The following is a 22,404-nucleotide window of genomic DNA, read 5'->3' as shown; positions in this document are numbered from 1 at the left end:
AATCACCAAGACTTGTTTCTCTATGAAAATAAAATAGTTTCACCTGAACAGTTCTGTGTTCTTCAGGATAAGGCTCATAAAGCCTAGTGGTCAAGATCATTTTTCACAAATTTCAAGAAACAGAAATCCCCAAGAAGAGAGAGGAGTGACATTTCCAGGCAAACAAAATGAAACGCAAGAGCTTTGTTCCTCAAGGATAAACCTAGAAATAACCATAACTACAGCTGCAAAGCACAGGTAAGAGGGCTGCTAAGTAAAGCACCAGCACTTTTCAGTGTTAAATACCCACCCTCAGCCTTAGCTCCATCTCCTGCCCTCCGCAGTGGGGAACAGAGCCCAGCCCCACATCCAGCCCCAAGGGTTTAAAAACAGTAACAGCAGTTTGATCAAAACAAGCATTTCTCAAACTAGTCACCCTACTTGAAATCCTAAACAGTGTTCTTACATAGTTGGAAGCATTCAGAATAGAATGACATTTAAAACATTAAGAACTACAAACAGATGAAGTTACATTTTAAAGAAAAGACTTTTAATGTAATACTATAACCCATACATGGACTGTTTTAAAAAAAGAAAAATTAGAATGCAATGCAACCTTAAAGTGTGTTCCACCGTGACTTTCATCTAACCATCTTTCCTGTAATCTGAAATTTTAGTCAGTACTGATGATGAATGGCACAGAAAGTGAAAAAAGATAAACTGAAGGAGGTGAAGGGCAAAAGAGGAGAATATTTCTGAAGATTGTTTCCTCCCACAGTACAAATTTAACAAGTGTTTTCAAGTTTAGTTTAATTAAGCTATAATTACCTTCTGTGGAAGTGGTGGTGAGACAACTGCTGCACAGCTGGAATAACATACTAAGTATAATTACTCACCACCCCAATTAAAAAAAAAGTCTTTTGAGATGTTTCTACCAACAGCAAGAACAGTTTAAGTATTATTAAGCAGTATTTTAGCAGGTTTTTTTAATATCTGTTACCTCATGGGTAAAAAGAAAAAAGCTACAGCAGGACACGAACCATACATCAACTAACATTGCTAGCATTGCATTTCTCTTACTTAAAAAGCTACACTGAACACAGAATACCATGCATATACAGATATTACCAAGTATTTTGAAATAACTGCTCTTCAGTACGAGGGAATTACCAGCTTGCCCTAAAAAAGTTTTTCTTCTAGCTAAATAAATGCTATAAAAAATGAAACAAAAAAGTTGAGTATGTTGGCTTTATCGAAACAGATGAAAGTGTGTCAACTATAGCGTTCACTCTGGAATCGTGGAGCATAGTTTCTGGCACCTTCATTCTCCTGTGTTGTGATTAAGTCTATAATAGCTGTCAGTACTGCTGTATCCCTGGATTTAATATCATTCCAGTCCACAGGATGTGGGTTTTCTATTTTTTCTTGTAGAAGATCATCAAGCTCTTGTCTTAAATTCTGCAAAGAGTTTGTTGGAATGAACAAAAAAGAAAAAAAAAGAAAAAAGAAAAGAGACAGGCAATTAGAGCTACACACAACAGCATCACTGTTTGCCTAATCTTTACACCTGCTGCTCTCCTATCAATTCATTTCAACATCACTATCAAAAGCTGCTTCTCAAAAACTATCAGTTTTACCTTTTATGACAGATGCCCATCTCTGGAAGTGATGACCTTTTAACAGCCTATATATGTCCATTAGCTGACTAATTCAGGATTAAAAATATTTGGGGCAAAAAAAAAAGAGACACAATTTCTAGGATCTAATATTCAACAAAGCGCTATTCAGCTCTTCCTTCCACTGGAACTTATTACTGGGAACTGAAGAGTCCCATCCTCATATTTCCATATCCGCGTGGACATGTCATGGGCTGATCAAGTCATCCTACAGCTTTTGCTGTGGAAAACTACAAGAGATGAAAAACTCTTCAAATCTCTCACTGTAAGACATGTTTATAAATCCTTTAAATACACCCTATGACTCTTCTCTGAAGCTTCTACGTTTTTCAATATCCCCATGAATTCTTCAGCAGAGGCTGCACAAGAACATCATCACTATCTTCCTGACACCTCAGACACACAGCCTTATTCTCATTAGTCAAGCTATTAAACGGGAAACAAACAAAAATTCAATCTGACTGCCTGCTCCTAAGGCCAAACATAAGGGAGTACATTACTGTTTACTTCTGCCCAGTTTACCATGCGATACAGACTGTCCAGAACATTAATACATTACATTATTCTCTCACTGTAGTGGTAAATCCATAGGTACATAGTAATATCAAATAAAGAAATCTCTAAGAAGAATCAGTGTTACACTAAGTCTTCCATATATGTTATTATTAAACATAGTCACCTTAACCAAGTGCGCTATTCTTGCTGGAGACTGGAAAACAATCCATTCATCCACAGCGATGGTATCCTGATCTTTATCCTTCTGAATGGATATATCTCCTCCAAAGAACAAGAGACAGTATGGGGAGACCTCTGTACAATCATACAAATAAATCTGCAAGACACCAAAATTGTCCAATCACTCTTCAAGACATCTTAAGTGTTATCAATAACCCTTAATGAAACTTATAACAGAATTCTATAACATCATTATTCAGAGCCATTCATAAATTCCTTCACATAGAATGAAATCAAACTAATGACTCTGTAACAATCAGAGGAAAAAATAATTTTAGTGTTACACTGGTTTGAGATTAAAAAAAAAAATAAAAAAATTTACACCTGCTATTGCCAGAACCTTAGAAGAAACCAACCCCCCATCCCCCCCTCAAATCCCAGCCACAAAAAACCCAGTAGTTATTTGTGGAACAATACCAGCAGTATGACAAAGAACATAATCTGATAGCATGTAAAAAGAATGACCCGAAACAGGAAGGCTTCAAACAAAGGCACTGTTCACATCCCCTTTGAACCCTGATCCAATCTTATTAAAGAACTACAAAAATAAATTACACAAATATAAACCTTCACATACACTGCTAGTTCTCATCTTCAAATGGTACACAAGCCAGTTATAATGGAACTCTGTTTCTTCCACATTAACTGATTTAGGATGAATATTAACTGTTCCATCTGTCTTGGTGCAAACTTTCACCCTTAAAAGGAAAAAAAAAGTTTTTATTTTAGGATTAAAATAAGACCTTGAAAGTTTAGCACAATGATGTCCCAAGTTAAAAAACCCTCCAATTCTCTACTAGCATAATAAACTCTGAAACTACAAGGACGTTTGAAGAAACTTTAACTCCTTTCCCAAAAGATTACAACTGAATCTACAGTATGAACTTTTAGACACGTCTCTCTGTGCATTTAAAGAGTTTGAAATCTTTGTCAAATTACCCCCCTTAATAAGCCCGGTCATTCTCTCAAGTAGAAAAACAAGTGGTGGGTTTTTTTCCAAATGAAGGACCATGTCTGTTAGTGAATTTGGTTACTCAAACCAAGTTTCAAGCAACTGCTTGGTAAAACACATAAGGAACTTACACATCTGAATTCTTTGCTCAGCGTTAAGTGGCATCAGTGTGGAACGAGGGACTAGCTATACCACTGTCAACCAGTCTAGAGTGGTGTACCTCGACTTGTACCACATGCCTTTGAATGAATCTGACTCAAGGGACAACCGTCAACTCCTTTGGTTATACTTAGCACCCAAAATCACGTTTCCTTTCTAGCGTAATAATGCCATCAGACAATAAAAAGCAGAAACCAAGCACAACAGATATGAAGCACAACTGTTCTCCTCCTTCCCACATTTCAGAGATGTAATTCTTTGGGTATGGATCACTGAGCTCTCTATTCCCTGTGTGGAGAAATATCTTGTAAAACATAGAACTCAGTATTTGGAACAGAAACAGTGTGTGAGAGAGCCTCTCCAGGAAAGTGGTTAGTGTAACATATCTCTTGTTTAGTCAATCATAAAATTGAGCCTTCCTGGGCAGCTGGCTGACACCGAGCTCCACCATGTGGCAAAGACACAGTGACACCATAACTTGCATCAGGTTTGCAAACTTACTGCACTGAGGTGACTCTGGCACACGGGACTCAGTATAAGAGGGAGCATCGACTGACAAGCAGTGTCAGCTATAGACAGGTCTAAATTACACAATACAAGGTAGCATTTTGACTACCTATTCTTACTCCTTTCACAGAAAAAATGACTTGGGGTTTTTTTTGCTTGTTGCTTTTAGTTATAGGCATCACAATTGCTCCTAGCTTCCTGTTTCCACATTACACACACCCAGAAAACAATCAGTCCAAATATTCAACCCTTCATTCTGCCTTAAATCAGGTCCATAACATACTGGAATTTCTAGACTTTATGGTGCCAAATAATAAGAAAGGACAATGTTTCAACTGCTGCCATAGACCAAAGATGATGGCAGGACTCCTTTAGCAGCAGTGTTATTGATATATTGCAACATTATCCATGGTATGATATACACAAAGTATTTCAGAGAGTAGCAGGCATCTAAATGTTAAACAAAGTGAAGATCAACAATCTCATGCTCTCCTCTACCCTTCTCAAATGAAGCAACCCACACCCATGACTGAGCTATACAGAGATTCATTCATGCACTCAAGCCATTGCTTCACCTTGCTAAACTACCTAATGTAGAAAACACCTCAAATACAAATCAACATTAAACCAAATCCTTACATTTTTCTCTTTTTGCTGAAGCTTGGCCGGATCTTTGCAACTTTTGGATATAAACCAGCACAAATGACTGCTTTGAGCAACTTCTCATTATCTGCAGAAGACAGCAAAGTCAATAGTGCAGTTCTGCAAACTGAGACTTCAACTATCAGAAATTTTCTATTTTCTTCCACTGTTTACCTGAGTTGGTATTAGATTTGGGATCCTTGGGGTCTCTGCTGTTCACAAATCCAGCTGCAAGGAGATGCTCAGCAAACTGTCCTTTCATGTTATGCAGCATCTAGGAAATAACAAAAATTGTTCCAGAATGATGCTGTGCCAAAAGGCTTCTCCCCTTCTCCCCCCCACAGGCAAGATTTTAAACTGTCAGGATCTTACCTGCAGCGTATTTGAAGACAGGAAATATTCCCAGCAATAGTCTTTCTCAGTTCTGAAACCACGACGCCGAGTCTCTTCCCAGCCCTAAAAATTAAAGTCATAGTTCAAAGATGTAAGTGAACACATACTGAACAAGTTAGACCGCAAAAACTAGAGGTCAACAAACAATATAGATATTTTTCTCTAAAACAGAGAAAGTAAATCCTTTGAACTCTTTGTTTATATATATGCAGCACAGAGCAGAAAACCACAACTTTGTAACATTTTGAATCAAAAACTTCCCTTTTCCATGGTGAGGAGTGAAATCTAGCTAAGTTTGTCAGAATTTCATTTGTTACTGTTAACAGTCCTGGACAGAAACTGCATTCCAGGCCATTTATTTCCTCCTCTTCTCGTCCCAATACTATACAGCTAAACCTCCAACAGTTTTGAAGTCAGCTTCAGCCACTTGCAGAGGCCGGAAGGACAAGAATTAATGACTTCGGCAAGATAACTGTAACATTATGGTTTTTTTGTCTCTTCCATAGACTTATCTGCAAGAAATTAGGTTATTGAGCCTGAAGACAAGATTGCTCAACACTAGAAAAATGAAAATTAGTTTGGTTTTCTGTTCTGTAGAAGTCAAGAAATAAATACTTCAGAGCCTAAACTGATCAGTTTTCTCCTTAGAATAGTCCATATTACTCAAATTAAAATTCTAGAAGAAAAAACCCAAACATTAAAACATGCCTACCGTGAAAGCATTCACCACAGTTAGATGATCACTTTTAGTGTTCTTTGACAGTTCCTTTCTTCTTGCATCTGCTACTTTCTCTTTGCCCTGAGAATAATTAGAACCTATAAAATATTCATGACTGACACACCATTTCTTTTCTTAATTAAGATACGTACACACAGCAATACTTTGTGTGCTACATCCAATATTCTGTAGGCAAAGACTATACTTTACAGTATGTGATGGCAATCTTTTACTAATAAAAGTGTAATTAACGTGAAAATAACATTAAAGTGCTTTTAAACTATAACATCTCACTAAGTCCCAATATCCTTTTCTGAGATTCTTAAAGTCTTATGTGTAATTCTCCTTTTAGAAGTCTTACCAGAGGAATAACAAAAGGGTCTTTGAAGCTGAGGCTAGCTGCAATTGTAAGTACTGGATCTAAGCAGCAGAATAAAGCTCCAAAAAGGATCATTTTTCCAATATGCGGTTCGACTGGTAATCGTGCTAAATGGACACCCAGTGGAGTCAGTTCTTCTTGTCTGTCCAAAGCATTCTGTCAGAAGGGAAACAAAAGGAAAAAAAGAATAAATACAGCATTTGAAATGGGATCTCCTTGAAATAGCCACTAGTATACCTAGAGAACAAAGGAAAGTCTAATAGCTGGAAAACATAATGAGCTGTAATAAGGTATGGTCGGAAAGTGATCAAGCAAGTTATGGAGAAATAGAAATGTTCAGTTAGAGACAAGAAAATGGAAACCACCTTTAATTGTGTTTCAAGTGGTTTACTAGGGCTTAGTGTCTTTCTGGATGAAAGTATTAAGAATTATTAATACTTGAGAGTCTTCCTATTCTCCTAACCAAGCTTATTTTTAGACTTGTATTTTACCCTCAATATCACTTCTGTTTTTATTTACTCTCCCTTTTGCTGCTATACAGCATTGTCCCAGAACACCAAATGTATGTCTGAATTTTAGTTTCATCTAAACATTTATAGAATCATGCCATCACTCTAAATACCGCCCTTCATCTAAATGAGATGTTTCAATTTATTGCTTCAACTCATTTGTACAAATAATAGCAGGGCAAGAAATCAGCTGTACAAACACATCATTAAACTCTTCTTCCCCAGCATCCAGAGGGGCAGTGACATACAAGATCTTTCTCCTATATACCTTATTGGCCCACAAAAAAAGTATCTCAAACTCTTTAACTAATCTGACTGGGATAGGAAAGCTTGGTGGATGCAGCCACGAGCAGGGTATTAACAGAAGCAGCAAATTAAGTATCCGTAAGGAATTTACATGCAAGGTGCATGTATATGTTTTGAGTCATTTAGAAAGTTCCTCAGGAACTACTCTATGCAGCCCATAAACATCACGTATTATGTGAAATTATTTCCTCTGTTCAGTGAAGATATATAAAGGATCTACACAATACAGTAAGGGGCTGCAAATGTCTAGATGTGTACAATCAGAACTGTCTGATAACAAACACCACAGCAACATGGTTCTAAATAGATTTTCTCCTTGCGTGTACATTAAGCAATACTTTACCAGCTCCATTAGATGATTTATGGCCAACATTACAGCATCACGAGATGGTGGATCCATTAGTTTGCTCAGAAAATAAGCAATTCCACCAAGCTTTAGAATCTGAAAGAAAAAGAAAAAACAATAAAAACCTACAGCAACTGGAGAAGGATGGCTACCTAAAATTAGTAAGCAGTAACCACACTAATTAAAAAAGTGTAAATAATTCACAGCTTGAGATGGAATTTCACTAATTAAGAATTAAGGACAAAAATAAAAGTGTATTAACGATGAAATTTGAAACATAAGGATCTATTCTTCATTCAGTACACATACACATGGTATTCCTTATGCATGCTTAAGGAATTCAATACAAAATGCCAAAAAGGAAACTCACATCAGTTCTAAAACTACTTTTTAGTAAAATTATTTTAAGACCATATCGCTTGACTCACTACCATTCTCACTGAAGCTCCTCTGACTGAATGATACTTGGGCAGGGAAGAGGGGAGGAAGCACAGTCCAAGTTCTTGTTAATACACTTCAGCTTTTATTTATACTAGACAATCCTGTGTTTGATGCATCTAGATACAAGTATGCATTTTGCAAAAGTTGCTGCAATTATATAGCTAAGTACATTGTACTTCTAGTGTAACAGAATTTTGACTTGAAGGCGACCCTAGGCTCACAGTTGCATTAACTTAATCTCTCAACCTCTTATTCCAATGGAAAAGTAAGTAATAAATATGTTTGAAGATCCATATGTTTACCTTGATTTGTAAACAGAGTTCTTCCAAAGGTGTCCTCAAGATCTCTGGTAACTGATAATCATCTAGAAGGCTAGCACGCAATCCATTGTATAGATGATAGCAGTGGCCTGGCTGAACTCTGGAATTATTTAAATAAGTAATTATTTTTTTTCCCCTATACACCATGACATTATGGGGTGTTTTGGAAAGCTGTTTATAAACGAACACAATCAAGGAATTAGAACTGAAGCGTATTCAATTGTAAAAGCCTTTTCAGCTTTCTGAAACACAGACCCATCAACAGGAAAAGAGGCACGCTGAACACAGAAACCTCCTATCAAGTGCTCAAAAGGAGTAATGAAGAGACCAGAGAAGAACTGTTAAGGTCTGTAAGAGAGAAATTATTCCACAAGGTATTTTGAGAGGGAGAGAGATTTTTTTAAAAAATTGGTATATAGCTAAGTGATAGTAAGTTGTAGACAACTTTCACTTTAATCTATCATAGCGTCATAAATCAGGTATGAAGGCAACAAAAATTTAAAAAAATGCATGACTTATTCTTCTGTAAGAAGGAGGGAAACTCATGAGTTAAATTCAGCCCAAGTTAAGTCAGCTTCCTAGAAAGACAAAGAAACCGTTCTTTACATAAGAACAAGAGACAGTTGTGCTAGCATTTGCTTCTGAACACATGAAGTAGTATCTTCAGCACACATGTGCTACAACACTGATGGAAACTTAACATCACAAAACTTTTCTATCGCCATTATTCTTACCTTCCTGCTCGACCTTTCCTCTGCTTGGCATTAGCTTTACTAACCCACTCTGCTGCCATTGTGCTAATGTTGTTCTGTGTGTCAAAGTGAGTTTCCTTTATTTTTCCACCATCTATAACGAACACGACGTCATCTATTGTAATGCTGTTTAAAAAAAAAGACAGAAATGCAACTCTTCACCTCTGCAAGATTGACCTAGGATTTTAAAGGGGTTTAGCCTCTCCTTACCCCCTCCCAAACTGCCATCAGTAAAAAAAACAAACAAACCAACATGTTTGGAATTTTGTTAAGAATTACATTACTAAGTAGTTCAAGTAAAAAGTTTGATTTATTCTCCTAGGTCTGGAGAGAGTCACCCCATGGGGTTTTGAAGTCTGCAGAGAGGATAGGTAGCTCAGATTTATCATGTACAAAGGCGAGTCTTTATAGTAACACCTATGTTTTAATTGTTTAAAACAATTAAAGGAAAACTCTCGTTTAGTCTATAAACATTTCTAAAGATAAATTGTTATAAATGAACAGAACAAATACAAAAACATATATTTTAGAAATATTAAACAGGTTTATACTTTAGATTACCACTTTTGTTCATTTCGTTAAAGATATAGCTTTTTTCAGTCTGTATAGCTAGCTATTTACCTAGTCTCTGCAATGTTGGTAGCAATCACGATTTTCCTTACTCCTGGCGGGGTCTTCTTAAAAACCTGTAATTATCCATGGCCCATTTATACATTTGCCAAAACCAAACATATGCTTAATTAATTTTTTTTGTAGTTGTGAGATGTTACTTTATTGCATAACAACATAAGAAAAGCATACCTGAGTCTGGTTAACAGTAGGCATCAATGAATGTAAAGGTATGATAATAAACCTATCTGAAAATTAAAAATCAGTAAGAGATACGGTGTAAGCACAGAAACTTTAGTTTTACAGGAAAATCAAGTATGCAGAATACAGAAAATATGCTGCAAGTATGTCCACTAGTTCATATCCTGAATTCACAGGTATATGTATCATAACGGCAAGTTCTAAAGTAAAAAGGTATAGAGGAAATTTTTTTTTATTACGCTATGATAACTTGACAAGTTCAAGAAAATATATGGAGTTACGTACAGTAATTTATATTTTTAAATTCTCAAATTATTTAACAATTGCTCAAGTTTAAAAAATAAACTGACACTCAGTCCTTCAATAGATTGAAATTCTTTATCTATGGAACATACATAATACGAACTCAACTGTAAGATGACTGTGTGAATAGCCAAGAGCATAGTTAGACGAAAATATGAGTTATGCAAAAAGGACAAATTAAAGTGTATTGGATAGGCATAGAGTATTCTAGTGTCCTATTAAAAAAAGCTTCTAGGAACAAACAGGATTTAAATGAACTACCAGCAAAGCAGTAGACAGAAGCTGCTGAAGAATCAACAGGAAATGAACAGAGAAGGGAGACAGTTTAGTTTTGAACGGAAGTTATCACAGCTACAAGAAAGTACAAAAGGAAAAAGATGTGGGCCTAAGATTCTTTTTCAGATTTTTCACTCCTACACTGAGGAAAATGAGTTATTAGCATTAGGTAGATGAGAGCTACCACACGTCCAGAGAAAAGCAAAAAACACTGAACAAACTGCAACCATTCCGAGACATGAGGAAAAAAAAATAAATCCAGTGCAATCCCAGCAATCACATGCAAAAATTAAGTTTGCCGCTATTGCTAGAATACCCATGTAAAATTTGGTTTTTACCTGACTTAAACATGACTTGTGACATCAAGAGATCATGCAAAGTGCTAATGTTGTCCCAGCCTGGAAGAAACACTAGAATCGCACCATCCTATATATAAAAGAGGGAGTGAAGGGAGAAGAGGTTAGAATAAATCATATGCTACAGGAAGAACCAGCTACTTGCACACTAATACATATGTAGTGGATAGATGATATTTGAAACCTGGATATTTGAAATTTGGAACAAAGTTTGTAAGATTGTTTTCTATAAAAGTTAATTACATTTATCTAGCTGAATATAATAAATAAAAATTTGATTGCAAATGTTTTTCCCTTGCAGTGTTTTAAACACCACCATTTCAACACTGGAAGAATTTGAGCTGCAAATAAAACAGAAAAACTAACGTATGATTTTCAAAACAGGAAGAACAAAATACAAAATAGCAACTCATCCTCATTATCCACAGCTTAAATGATCTATCAACTGAAATACTAAATTATTTAATATTTTAAAATAATCAAAATTCTCTTTAAGGAATCAGCCAAGGTGTCATCTCTTCCACAGATGTTTTTGAACACAGAAACAAATATATAGCTTCAGGTTTTGACAGTCCACATACATTATACGTATGGTAACAGAAGTTATTCTTCATTTGTCACTGCTTCAGGCACAGGATCCTTCCAGTATTAATATTCTGATAATGTTATTACTAAATAACAAGGTAAGGCACATTTGGGGATAACAATGCAGCTGTATTAACTACTAATCTTGACAGCTGAAAGTTGGAAGACTCTCCTAGCTGCGTGTTTGGTAAGTGTGACTAGACTTCTGCTAATCAAAATTCAGTCTTCACAGCGTCTAAGTCAGCTTTGAATTACTCGGGCAGAAAACCAGTAAAGCAAACTGCACAGTGTAGATATGAGGCAGTGAATGTCAACTCTAAGAATTGCTCTTGCCCTCTGCCTCCCGTTGCTGAGAATTAGAAACGGAGATTTGGTTGTACACTAAAGAGGTTTTCAGACAGCTATTTCATAAAACGTAAGTTTTACTACACACTACAAAGAAAATTACCTTTGACAAACAAACACAGTCACAGAAAGAACTAAAAGTTAAAATTTAATTTGTAATTCTATTACTTTCCATCAAATAACTAAGGCGTATAATTAATTTGAAGTTTTTTTTAAAAGCTTAGCCAGAAGAAAAAAAACCCGCAGCAATCTGAAGCCAAATGACACCCAAACCTTCTGATACCTATCCTGTTTTATTTACAAGACAATCTCTACTGCTAGTGAAAGAATTCTCTCTTTCCCCGCTTGCTCACAAGGGACCATAAATGAGCATATCAAATGTATTTGTAAGTTTTCCAAGTTTCTTACCTACATAGCTCTCATTAACACCCACAACCTCTACCCAAAAATAATGCTTAAGATGCGTGCTCCTCTCTAAACACGGATTCTATCCCATCATTTCAATAAACACAGCAGTTGCTCACATTCTAAACTCAGGGCTTAAATAGTAATTAAATATTTAAAGCTGTTGATTACTTCTCAGAAGAGCAAAATAAAAAATTCTTCTTCTTTGTATCTGTACAATAAGCCAAACTGTCAGCTCTGACACTCCCAACAGCCACTGAGGTCAATTCAGCCACATTATTAAAGTGCGATGATAGGAGACAGAAGCTTACCTCTTCTTCCAAAACAATGTGTCTGATAAGTGCTGCTATAAGATCAAGGTCGACCTTGTCATCATCCATCATTTCCAAGGCATCTATAGTACTTGCTGAATACCTACAGCCATGGAAAGCATACACATTGGTAACTTACTAACATACAAAGTCATGCACTCATGTTCCTGCTATAAGGCTCCGCAATCACACATCTAAGTAACCCACTATTGCTCAATTTATTTCTTTGTCTTTTCAATTACTGTACCTCCAATGTACTCTTGAGATTTAGTTTAGCATGATTATCGTCAGTGTAGAATAGTAAGTTTAATAATTACCATGTTATGTCTGAACCGCGTTTGAAGCATTTACATCATCTCTCTCCTCCTCATGAATTACCTAGGACCTAAACAATCCGAGTTTACCTTTCAATTTATCCCTCACTCACAGCGAGTACAGGAGGCACCTCATCTGTTCTGCCCTTTGCTTTCATGAAAGCCAACGCTATGGCAAGAATTGCCAATTGATTCAAAAGACATGGTGGGAAAGGGAAGGAGGAGCACAAACGGGATGAGTGGAGCATGGGATGGGTCAGACAGAGATAAAGCATTGAGGACTTTTCCCTTAAAAAAGGGAGATAAAACTGAGCCACCTATATTCATTATTGTTACCAAGCTGGACATATAGACAGTCCCAAAACACAACAGACAAATAAGACAGGAGAAAAACAGGAAGATGCTGTTCCTGAAATACATCAGCCAGGCTATCCAATTACTCAGTTTACCCAGATTACCGAAGTAGTCAAATGCTGGCAATCAAAAGAATGTTTCAAGTAGACAATCTCTACTAGATGCTCAAGAGGAGAAATTATTTAGCTTCATTTTAAACCACTATATAGGAATACTAAAATATTCTGAGGCAAAGGTTGTAGGGGGTTCTTTTGTTAGGGTTTTTGGGGGTCATTTGTTTTTTGTTTAATTTTTGCTTGTTTGTTTTTAAAACCCAGCATATTTTGTATTATGTTGATTATGAGACTAAAATACTGTGAGATCTCTCTCAAAGAAAAAGACTAAAGAAGAGAAGAATTCATCAGAAGAGAACTAATGACCAAAGCTCAAGAAACCTAACATCATGTTGAAGACTGTAATGAACAACACCAACAAGCAAGCAACTTGTCAGGTGTAAGTTCTCTTAGATGCAAAGGAAGCTAATTCCCTGTGATAACTCCAAAGCATTTCGACAGTTGCCAGCCAATTGTACGGGCAATACCATCATTATTGTTTTCCACAGTAGCAACTATCACAACATTAATAAAAGCACAGTAAATTGTCTAAAAACCAAAAAGAGTAACTTGAGAACAACCTGCCCCGCAGCTGCCTTAAATAGTCTGGCCATCGTTCCCTGTAGATTTCCTCTTTTTCTTCTTTTTCTGGTCTGCTTACATGTCCTTGCATGAAACCTTTCTTCCACCGTGGCCGACGGTCTGTGTTTTCTGGAGTATACCTTTAAATTTAAATAACAAACATAATTAAAATTTGAAACTAAAGTCATTTAAAGCCAGCTGCATAGCAGTTTTCCAAACCATGGAAACTATGCAATGCTTTAGCTATACAAGGTAAATAAGATTCTTAAATTTCTTTTCTGTAAGAAATCTTAAAAAAGCAGGTACCATCTCTAGTAAGCATGAGAATGTGTAGGAAAAAAAGTCTGAACAAACAAAAAGACTAGCTTGATTTAGCAGCCTGAAAATTCACCACTCCAGAATAAGAAGAGAAGAGACAAGTTTTTTTCCTCCTCAAGCCAACATTTCCAGGTTGCTATGTGCAAATGCTTCTAAATGTCCCTTGAAATGTTTTCTGTTGAAAAACACACCTAAATTTTCCACAGATTATTTGTAGCAAGATAATCTTTGAAAAGACATACTACGCAAAAAAAAACCCCAAAATACTGTCTTTAACGGTGTGCAGAAAATACACTTACCTCAACTTCTCAATTACATCCTCAAGAAGGTATTCCACTACAGGGAAGGTGAACCCAGGTATGTGAATCATTGGACAATTATCTGTGGAGGATGGCACAACTCAGTTTTTAAACAGCAAATAAAATACTGTACTGAAATAACAAAGGCAATAAACACTCTTCTGTATTTTTGCAACACAGTTGCTAAGTCTATAGGGGGGTTTTGTTTGTTTATTTTTAAATTCTCATAGAAGATGCCAAATTCAATTCCAAATACAGTTGCTGAATAAAAAAAAGCATAGGTAGCAAGCAGCGTATTGTTCTCCAGCATGTTCTGGTTCCAGCTACAGGATACAGCTGGAAGACTGAACAACTAAAGGCTTTAATCTGATTACCCACTCACACCATGACTTCTAAAATATGGTAAATATTAGTGAATACTTAACATGAAAACACGCTGGAGACATGTCTCTACGATAGGTCTGAACAGCAAATACAAAAGCAACATATGCTCACGATGAGATAAAATTATGGGAACAAGCATCTCCATTAGCTGTCAACTATTTGTTAAATTGAAGTCATTACCTCTTTTGATAAAAATCAGTTCTAAAATTTGAGAACTGTATTACACCTTAGAAGCCTAAATTACTTAAGCAGAACATTCATAGGAAGCATTTCACCTACCAAAATACTCCGAGAACTTCTCTGCATTTAAAGTAGCACTCATGAGTATTACTTTCAGATCCAAACGAATATTCAGAAGATCTTTAATAATGCTCATTAAAACATCCGACTGAAGATTTCTTTCATGAATTTCATCAAGGACTACGTGACTAATGCTGGACAAGTGCCTAAAATAGGACAGCCGGAAGTTAAACATTTGTTCTTAGCAAAATTAAAAAAAACAGAGCAGAGATTGTTTGAAACAGCTCAGTAGTCAAGTCATTTCATAACTGTATTCAGTTTTTTATTAAATAAGAAAAAACTTACTTATCTGACTGGAGCCACTGTAGGACAATTCCTGTGGTACAGTATAAAATTGAACCTTGTTTCCTTGGTAACCGACTGAAAGAGATACATTAAGAATTCCTCAGTTCTCTTCTGTATTTTGCAAAGTACTTCAAAAGCTTAAAATCAAAATGCAGATAGTCATTACAGACATTATGAAATATGCCTCATTCTCTAATTTGCTCACTTAGAGTTCAATTGGTGGAACACGGAATTAGGACACAGTTGCAGCATTTTTGTTGATGGGGAATGAACTACTTGTAATTTGACAAATGCCCTGACTTCCCAGACATCATTTTTCATCACTTGCACATTGATCCTCCAACCCCAAGTTTTTGTATCTATCTAAGCACAGCACAGATGACAGGTAAATACATAGCAATGTAACATTCTTGATTAAATAGTAAAGAAAAACATAAATGAGATTCTATAAACTCAAATTAAAATGCTGAAAGGACTAAGCTGTCATCTCTCACCATCAGTTTTTCCTCAACAATAATTGAGATTCCATTATTTGCTGGTAACATTTCAGATATTTTTTTTTTTAATTATAGATGACTCCAAATATAATAGCTTTTGATAGCTTTTGCTCTATGGCACTAGGTCTATGAACTCTTGTCAATGCACCTAACTTTATTACCTGATCCCAGCGGGATTACTCAACAGGTAAGTGTAGCTAATACATAATGTTCCCCAGAAGTATGGGTTATAGCATTCTTTCCTTTAGCACTTTTTTCCTTGAAATTCATGGATTAGGGACATCAGTTTTATCTCTATCTATAGCAGAACCTTTTAGAAGAGCTGAAAAAAGGACTTATAGACAAAAGTAGAACGTGGTGCTAGCCATATAATACAATAATCGCACTCAGACTTTTTGCTAAATTTCAGAAACCTTATTCCCTACGCCAGCTATTCACAGGAATTCCTTTTGGAGAAAGTATCAGAACAAAAGCAGTCATCTATCTTAAGAACTACTCCTAAAATTTTCTTGCTTGAGCAACAATAGATACTACTGTACACCAGTGCACAAGAACTGCCAGGGGAGCCTCTCTCACCTCTGTAGACGAATTTGGTATCCTGTACTCTTGCCATTACCACATGCTTCCGCCCTTTCAGCCGCGACTCTCTCAGCCACCTTAGGAAAATAAATAAAATCAAAATAGTGCATTAAAAAAATATTACAAAATCCCACAAGGCTGATCTACGATTTAGCTACTCATCAGCAGGAAATACCTAGAATCTAAACAACACACACCCTGAAAATCACTTTTTCTCCTCACTGAGAACAGCATTTCCTGTCAGCAACCCAAGAACAGGTTTGCAACCCAGGACATATTTTAAAGACGGACACCATTTAGGCATAAGCAATACACTCGTCCTTTCATCAGGGCAAGCTTTTCCTCATGGGAAGTAAGGTTCTATAATCATTTGATACTTCACTGTCAAGAAGAGTGACTACTGTGCACTTAAAAGCCAAATTCTTTCTTGCTCATTAATATGCCTCTGAAGAGCCTGACATAATGTTTGCACTGCCCAAATCCATTGAAGTCACAGATATAAACCATGATTAAATTCAGGGAAGAATGAGGCTTCCAGTGCCAGTACTTTATTAATGACCAAAAATTATGGAATATCAAATTAGTGTATATTAACACAAGCGTTATTTGCAATAGAATCCAAGATGACTGAAAACAACACACACAAAGCCATCTTCACTGTCCACTACAGGCTGAACGCTTATCTTAAGCTTTAAATTTAGCATGTGTACACGTGACGGCAGAGCAGTTTCTCCGAGAGATGCACACTACCTATCTGGTCATTTGGAATTTTTTCAGACCTTAACTTTAAATAATGTAGCAGATTGTACACTCAGTTCATCAACTTGCCCACGGATCCTAGGCCCAGTAAGAAACGTGTATTTCAGTGATTCTGAGTAAGGCAGTAATTTTTCCTCAGATGTCTTAGGGGGAAAAAAAAATGAGTGAAAAAAAATAAATCACAAGAAGTAAGTTAACCAGTTTGTCAAATAGCACTTACTGAGATAGCACTGATCCTCCTAGGCTGAGTACAAACAATCCTGCATGTAGACCCCTTCCCTCGCTCTATGTAATCATCCAGAATGAACTGTGTAACTTGGGTTGTCTTTCCACAACCAGTTTCACCACTTATCACAGTTACTCGATTATTGTTTATAAGGTTTACAAGTTCCTGTTTCCAAACAAAGAGAAAACATTCACTGTATTATTATTCAAAACAGATTTTAAAAGGATTTTGACAATTCTCTGCTACCATGCAATGAACTTAGAAGAAAATGTCATAGCAAGTAAAGAAACAGATACTCATCTCTTTCTCATGCTAAAAAAAACAAGTTCAGTTTAAACCACACAGAAGTAATTTCTGCACATTTGGACTTCACATGTGTAAAGTCTGAAGCATATAAAATTTGAATACTAGTTTTAAATATTTAAGATCCTATATGAAAACAACATAAAATAACTAAAATGAAAGCCTGAAATACATTTTTAATGTTTCTTCCTCCTTCTTGCCTTCTGTATATCTTTGGTGACTGAAAACAAGTGTTTTCTGTTGGATTGCAAGACTGTACTAACTGAAGATTTTCAGAGCAACATTTTAACATTTCTTGTACTGACAGTACCGTATTTCTTCCACTCCCAGCCTCTACTTCCCAATCCAAAGGGCTGTGAAGGGGAATATAACTGTCTTAAGAACCAAACACTAACAGGAAGGACCACGTTATGACAAATACAGTAACTTTAGAAAGGCAGCTCACTAATCATTCACTGAACCTGCAAAAGAAAATGTAACAGAATATGCGTAATATTTCTCATACAGGTGACTTCAAATGAAGAATTAACATCTATTAATAACAACCCACACTGTCACTGATTTTATATTCTGCCTGGGGAATTAATGGCAGTAACAGCCAGCAGTACAGCCATAAAGTCTGTGATTAAAAAATAAAAAGGTTTAATCTGCATTATATTCAACTCTAAATTGAGCAAGTGTTCAACAAATGGCCACAATTTTATACATGTAAGAAAATAAATGCACGACAGTTCATGCAGTGATCAATTACTCTATATAAAATGCAAGTGACCAGGTACATTCTACAAGCTTAACTGGCAGAGGAAGAAGAAAAGACCTATACTTTAAAAAGACTACTTCAATGTATCCAGCGTTCAATACCATTTCCGTGAATACTGCTTCCTCTACTGATAAAACTGTATCTAACTGCAGAGTAACTCTGCATGTGTCACGAAGCAGAGAACCTGAGCTACTTTCTGGAAAGAAGTCAAAGCCAGTGTCAGAACTTGAGAAGCTTCTGCACCTTCATAAAAAGCAGTAAGTTTCCTGTTAGTCCTGGTTACACAATTGTTTCCTCCTACTTTACAACAGAACAACAGTAATGCACATTCTTTCAAATTAAATACACGTTTACCTGTCTCATCCCATATGACGGGAGTTTCTCTCGGAATCTCTGGGGAAAAAGAAAGTAACAGTATCTTTAAACACCTTTTCCCACACTGAAACAGATTTCATCTACAATCTAAGCTAAACTGAGAAACAACACGACAAACTGTTAGGCTAATACTTATATACACACAGGCCTACTAGAAATAAGTTTAATTCCATCCATGTTTTCAGTTTAATTAAATTTAGCAAAATTATTTAAAACCAACAGTTCAGTAACTGACGAGCTACGTATGTGCTGTTGCAAGACTAGGCCCTTGAATCAAAGGGAGAACTGCCTGTCCACAGTAAGACTCTTATTTGACAACTTCTTATATGTCTGTTAGAACAACATAAAGTACATTTTTAAGAGGCAATTCCTTCAGATCCCATTTTTGTGCTTTCAGTTTTAGGCATAAATTCAGGGGTACGATCCACTATAAAACAAACAGGAAAACCCCACCCAACTAGACAATGTGTAAGTTTAAAATTTTAGATTTTATGCAATCAGCAATTGTCACCGAAAGCCTGGGGTTTTTTTGTTTGTTTTTTTTTTTTTTTTAAATCACTGTCCTACCAATAGGTACGCATTTTGTAAATTCTGAATGCGATTTTTAGGCAAAGTAACATCATGACAACTTCCTAGTAAATATATTGCAAGTAATTATGTTTTCTGGTTAGTTTAATTAAAAAAATAACCCAATCAAAAGCTTTCTACTTAATATGTGCAAAAGTACCTGCATTTCAATATATCTAGGATCTGATTTCTTCTTTCTTAAGTCTTCTTTAAGTTGCTCATCTAAATCAGTATCTTGGTCATTTTTTTCAAAGAGATATTCCACATCGCGATCAAGAAACGTTTTTTCCAAGACTGGCCTCTGTTTTACAGGAGCTTTTTCAGTATCTGGTTTCACTTTTGTGGGCTGTTCTGGAGTAGGTCTGAAATAAGTGCAGAAAACAGAAGCTTCAAAGGTTATCCAAGATGTGCCTGTGAAGAGCACACCGAACCATTCCAGGCAAACGTGAAATCTGTTTGGGACATTACAGCCACAGGTTACCTGGCCATCAGCTGATGGCATATGCCATTAAAACAATTAAAGCCTGAAAATTACCAGCCATCAAAAATTTTACATCGGTATCTAGAAATGTAAAATGTTCTTTTGCATCAAACGAAGCTAACAAAGCAACAAAACATCTACAGAAAATCACTGCCTAACCCACTGCCAGAACCACTGCTCTGGAACTGGATCACTCAGCAGAACAGAGACCCAAACACCTTGTTTCAGTGAACTCGGAGTAACAGACCTGGCTGCCCATTTCACTGACATCATTTAAAATCCTTTAGGTGTTAAACCCTATTTCACAGAAAACATTCCAAGACTGTACAATAACTGAAAAATGAAGTGAAATGCTACCTCTGGAAGAGTAATTCCAGAGGCCAGGAGAGCTGAAAAATTCCATATATCTACTCTAGTAGACCTGCAGATCAATTATAGAATTTTATTAATTTAACACAAACGTAACAGCTCAAATTCAACAATAATCTGGAAGAGAGTTTTACAGCAATGGTTACAACCAACTTTTTCAGTACGACACTACATGTAGAGAAAACTGAATACATTTGTTAACCTAATTTGCTCACTAAATGTAAATATATTCTGATATGCCTTCCTACCAGTTTGTAGGACGTTTGTTCAGTTCAAGGTAAATAAAAGCATTAGTAATTGTTTCTCTTTACCCTTCTTCATCCCCAGACCACCAAGACATGGCTTCTTGCTCCTTTTCATTTTTAGTTTGGACGGTATTCAACAACTGCACAATTTGCTCTTCCCTGCGTTCGTCCATACGCACAACAGCTCTCTAATGAAAAAAAAAAAGCACAATTTTCATCAACATATGCTTAGCGTATCATAGAATGGTTTGGGTTGGAAGGGACCTTAAAGACCATCCAGTTCCACCCCCCTGCCCTGGGCAGGGACACCTCCCACCAGACCAGGCTGCTCCAAGCCCCATCCAGCCTGGCCTTGAACGCCTCCAGGGATGGGGCAGCCACAGCTTCTCTGGGCAACCTGGGACAGGGGCTCACCACCCTCACAGTCAAGGATTCCTTCCTATTATCTCATCTAAATCTCCCCTCTTTCAGTTTTAAACCGTTCCCCCTTGTCCTACCACTCCCCTCCCTGCTCCAGAGTCCCTCCCCAGCTTTCCTGTAGCCCCTTTAGGGACTGGAAGGGGCTCTAAGGTCTCCCTGGAGCCTTCTCTTCTCCAGGCTGAACAACCCCACCTCTCTGGGCCAACTAACAGCAAAAATAAAAAATGTAATATCGACAGATTTACATTATTAACATTCCAATGTCATTGACAGCCTAGCGAGACTCTTCGGCACGATCTGACGCTTCTCACAGGGATGGATGAGGCCGAGCTCTCCTCCCGGCCTGGCCCAGCTCCCCGCAGTCCCTCCTCCCCCGCTGCTTCGGGGACGGGACGAAATGCCCCCGGGCCGCAGCGGCGGCCGGAGGGGGGCACCGATGCTGCCGGCGCCCCCGCAGAGAGGCCGCGCCCGCCGCCGCCCCTCACCTGCTGCCGGTCCGTCTCCTTGCTCTTCTGGCCCTGCTTCCGCGCGTACCACAGCCCGATCTCGCGGCCCTTGAGGTGGCTGGGGTGGCGCCCCCGGCCGCCACCGCGGCCCCCGTGTCCCCCCGCCGAGGAGGAGGAGGAACCAGCGGCCCCGCCATCGCCGCCGCGGCCCCGTCCCCAGTCGCGGCGGTGCTCGTAGCTCATGGCCGCCCGGCACCCGGCCTGCAGCGCTGCCGCCGCCCGCCTCATCCGCCGCCTCACTTCCGACCGTCGCCCCGCCCCGCCCCGCGCCCCCGCGCCCCGCCCCTGCCGCCCGCGGGTTCGAGTTCCGCTCCCACCGCAAACCGCAGCTGGGAGCAAAGCGTAACAGCGACTAAATAAGGCAATAGTCTGTGCAACATGTCACTGAAGTTCATCCTACATTAATACCTCTTCTTGTTTTGATTTACAGATCCAAGATTTGATTTCTCTTCCCGAGGCTGCAGATAAGGTTTTAAGGAAACATTAAATGTTGGTCTCTATCATTACCCATGGGGTTATTACCCTTTCGGTGCAGCAGATGGGTATTCCTACTGTTTCTTTTTTAAATAGAATATACAAATTTAAATAGCTACCAGTTCTGGGTCTGCTGGCTGACCGCTGGTGTATATGGTATACTTTGTCCAGGTTCTCTGGAGTGTTGAATGAAACCTTTTAAATTAGATAAAATTATTCACCAAATTATTACTCTTTCAACAGTTAATCAATGTTCTTTTTGTTTCCTTGAACACCATTGTGCAGCTATAAATGCTTCTTCGATCTCATTTCTTTACATATTATTTTGCCTTTTCTTCTTTGTTGGTATGATTTACGTTCATTAAAAAATTACTGGCATTCAGATCTCCAAAATACAATGTTACCCACTGATTTTCAAACTTCGTTTGGGTAAAGGACTGCTTGTTTCAGAGAAAGTCATTCTCTCTTTTCTTTTCTCTGCCTACCATTTACCTACAGTTATTCCAACACCTCCCAGCAGTTGGCTATGTAAAGAAATAAGAACTAGGTGCTCGAGTTAAAGATCTGTAATTTCTTTTTTCCTTTCCCCTTGCAAAATGCTTTATGCATCCAAGTAGCCACTTGTCTTGCTGCTAGGTTTATCCTTTTCCATGCTTAACAAAATGTTTATAGCCATAGCCTTAAGACATGCAAACCAAAACCACAGTGCC

General features: G+C 37.6%; 1 protein-coding gene across 1 annotated transcript; it reads right to left on the bottom strand.

The window, feature by feature from the left end:
- Positions 1–506: 506 nt before the first annotated feature.
- On the bottom strand, positions 507–21,461 carry DHX36 (DEAH-box helicase 36). Its single transcript, XM_063338932.1, has 25 exons — positions 21,200–21,461; positions 20,361–20,482; positions 19,360–19,561; positions 18,612–18,650; positions 17,189–17,359; positions 16,207–16,286; positions 15,134–15,208; positions 14,828–14,994; positions 14,165–14,246; positions 13,547–13,687; positions 12,206–12,308; positions 10,542–10,629; positions 9,616–9,671; positions 9,436–9,500; positions 8,797–8,940; positions 8,045–8,162; positions 7,299–7,397; positions 6,123–6,296; positions 5,756–5,842; positions 5,023–5,106; positions 4,825–4,924; positions 4,648–4,738; positions 2,968–3,088; positions 2,335–2,487; positions 507–1,437 (listed from the first exon to the last, which is right to left on the bottom strand). Exons 1-25 carry the CDS (start codon positions 21,446–21,448, stop codon positions 1,252–1,254), a joined length of 2,997 nt encoding a protein of 998 aa, XP_063195002.1. The 5' UTR covers positions 21,449–21,461; the 3' UTR covers positions 507–1,251.
- Between the last annotated feature and the right edge of the window lie 943 nt (positions 21,462–22,404).

The sequence above is a fragment of the Chroicocephalus ridibundus genome, chromosome 6, assembly GCF_963924245.1.
Source record: "Chroicocephalus ridibundus chromosome 6, bChrRid1.1, whole genome shotgun sequence".
Taxonomy (NCBI): Eukaryota; Metazoa; Chordata; class Aves; order Charadriiformes; family Laridae; genus Chroicocephalus; species Chroicocephalus ridibundus.
Note: the sequence above shows the minus strand (reverse complement) of the source record. Positions and strands in the feature narration are given on the sequence as shown.

Excerpts from the sequence above, each read along its gene's own strand:
- DHX36 (XM_063338932.1), bottom strand. The coding sequence starts at position 21,448 with ATGAGGCGGGCGGCGGCAGCGCTGCAGGCCGGGTGCCGGGCGGCCATG. Across the intron at positions 19,562-20,360 it reads TGGTCTGGGGATGAAGAAGG|ACCTACTCCAGAACAGCCCA; the intron begins GTAAAGAGAAAC and ends CACTTATTTCAG. Across the intron at positions 13,688-14,164 it reads GATGTAATTGAGAAGTTGAG|GTATACTCCAGAAAACACAG; the intron begins GTAAGTGTATTT and ends TTAAATTTAAAG.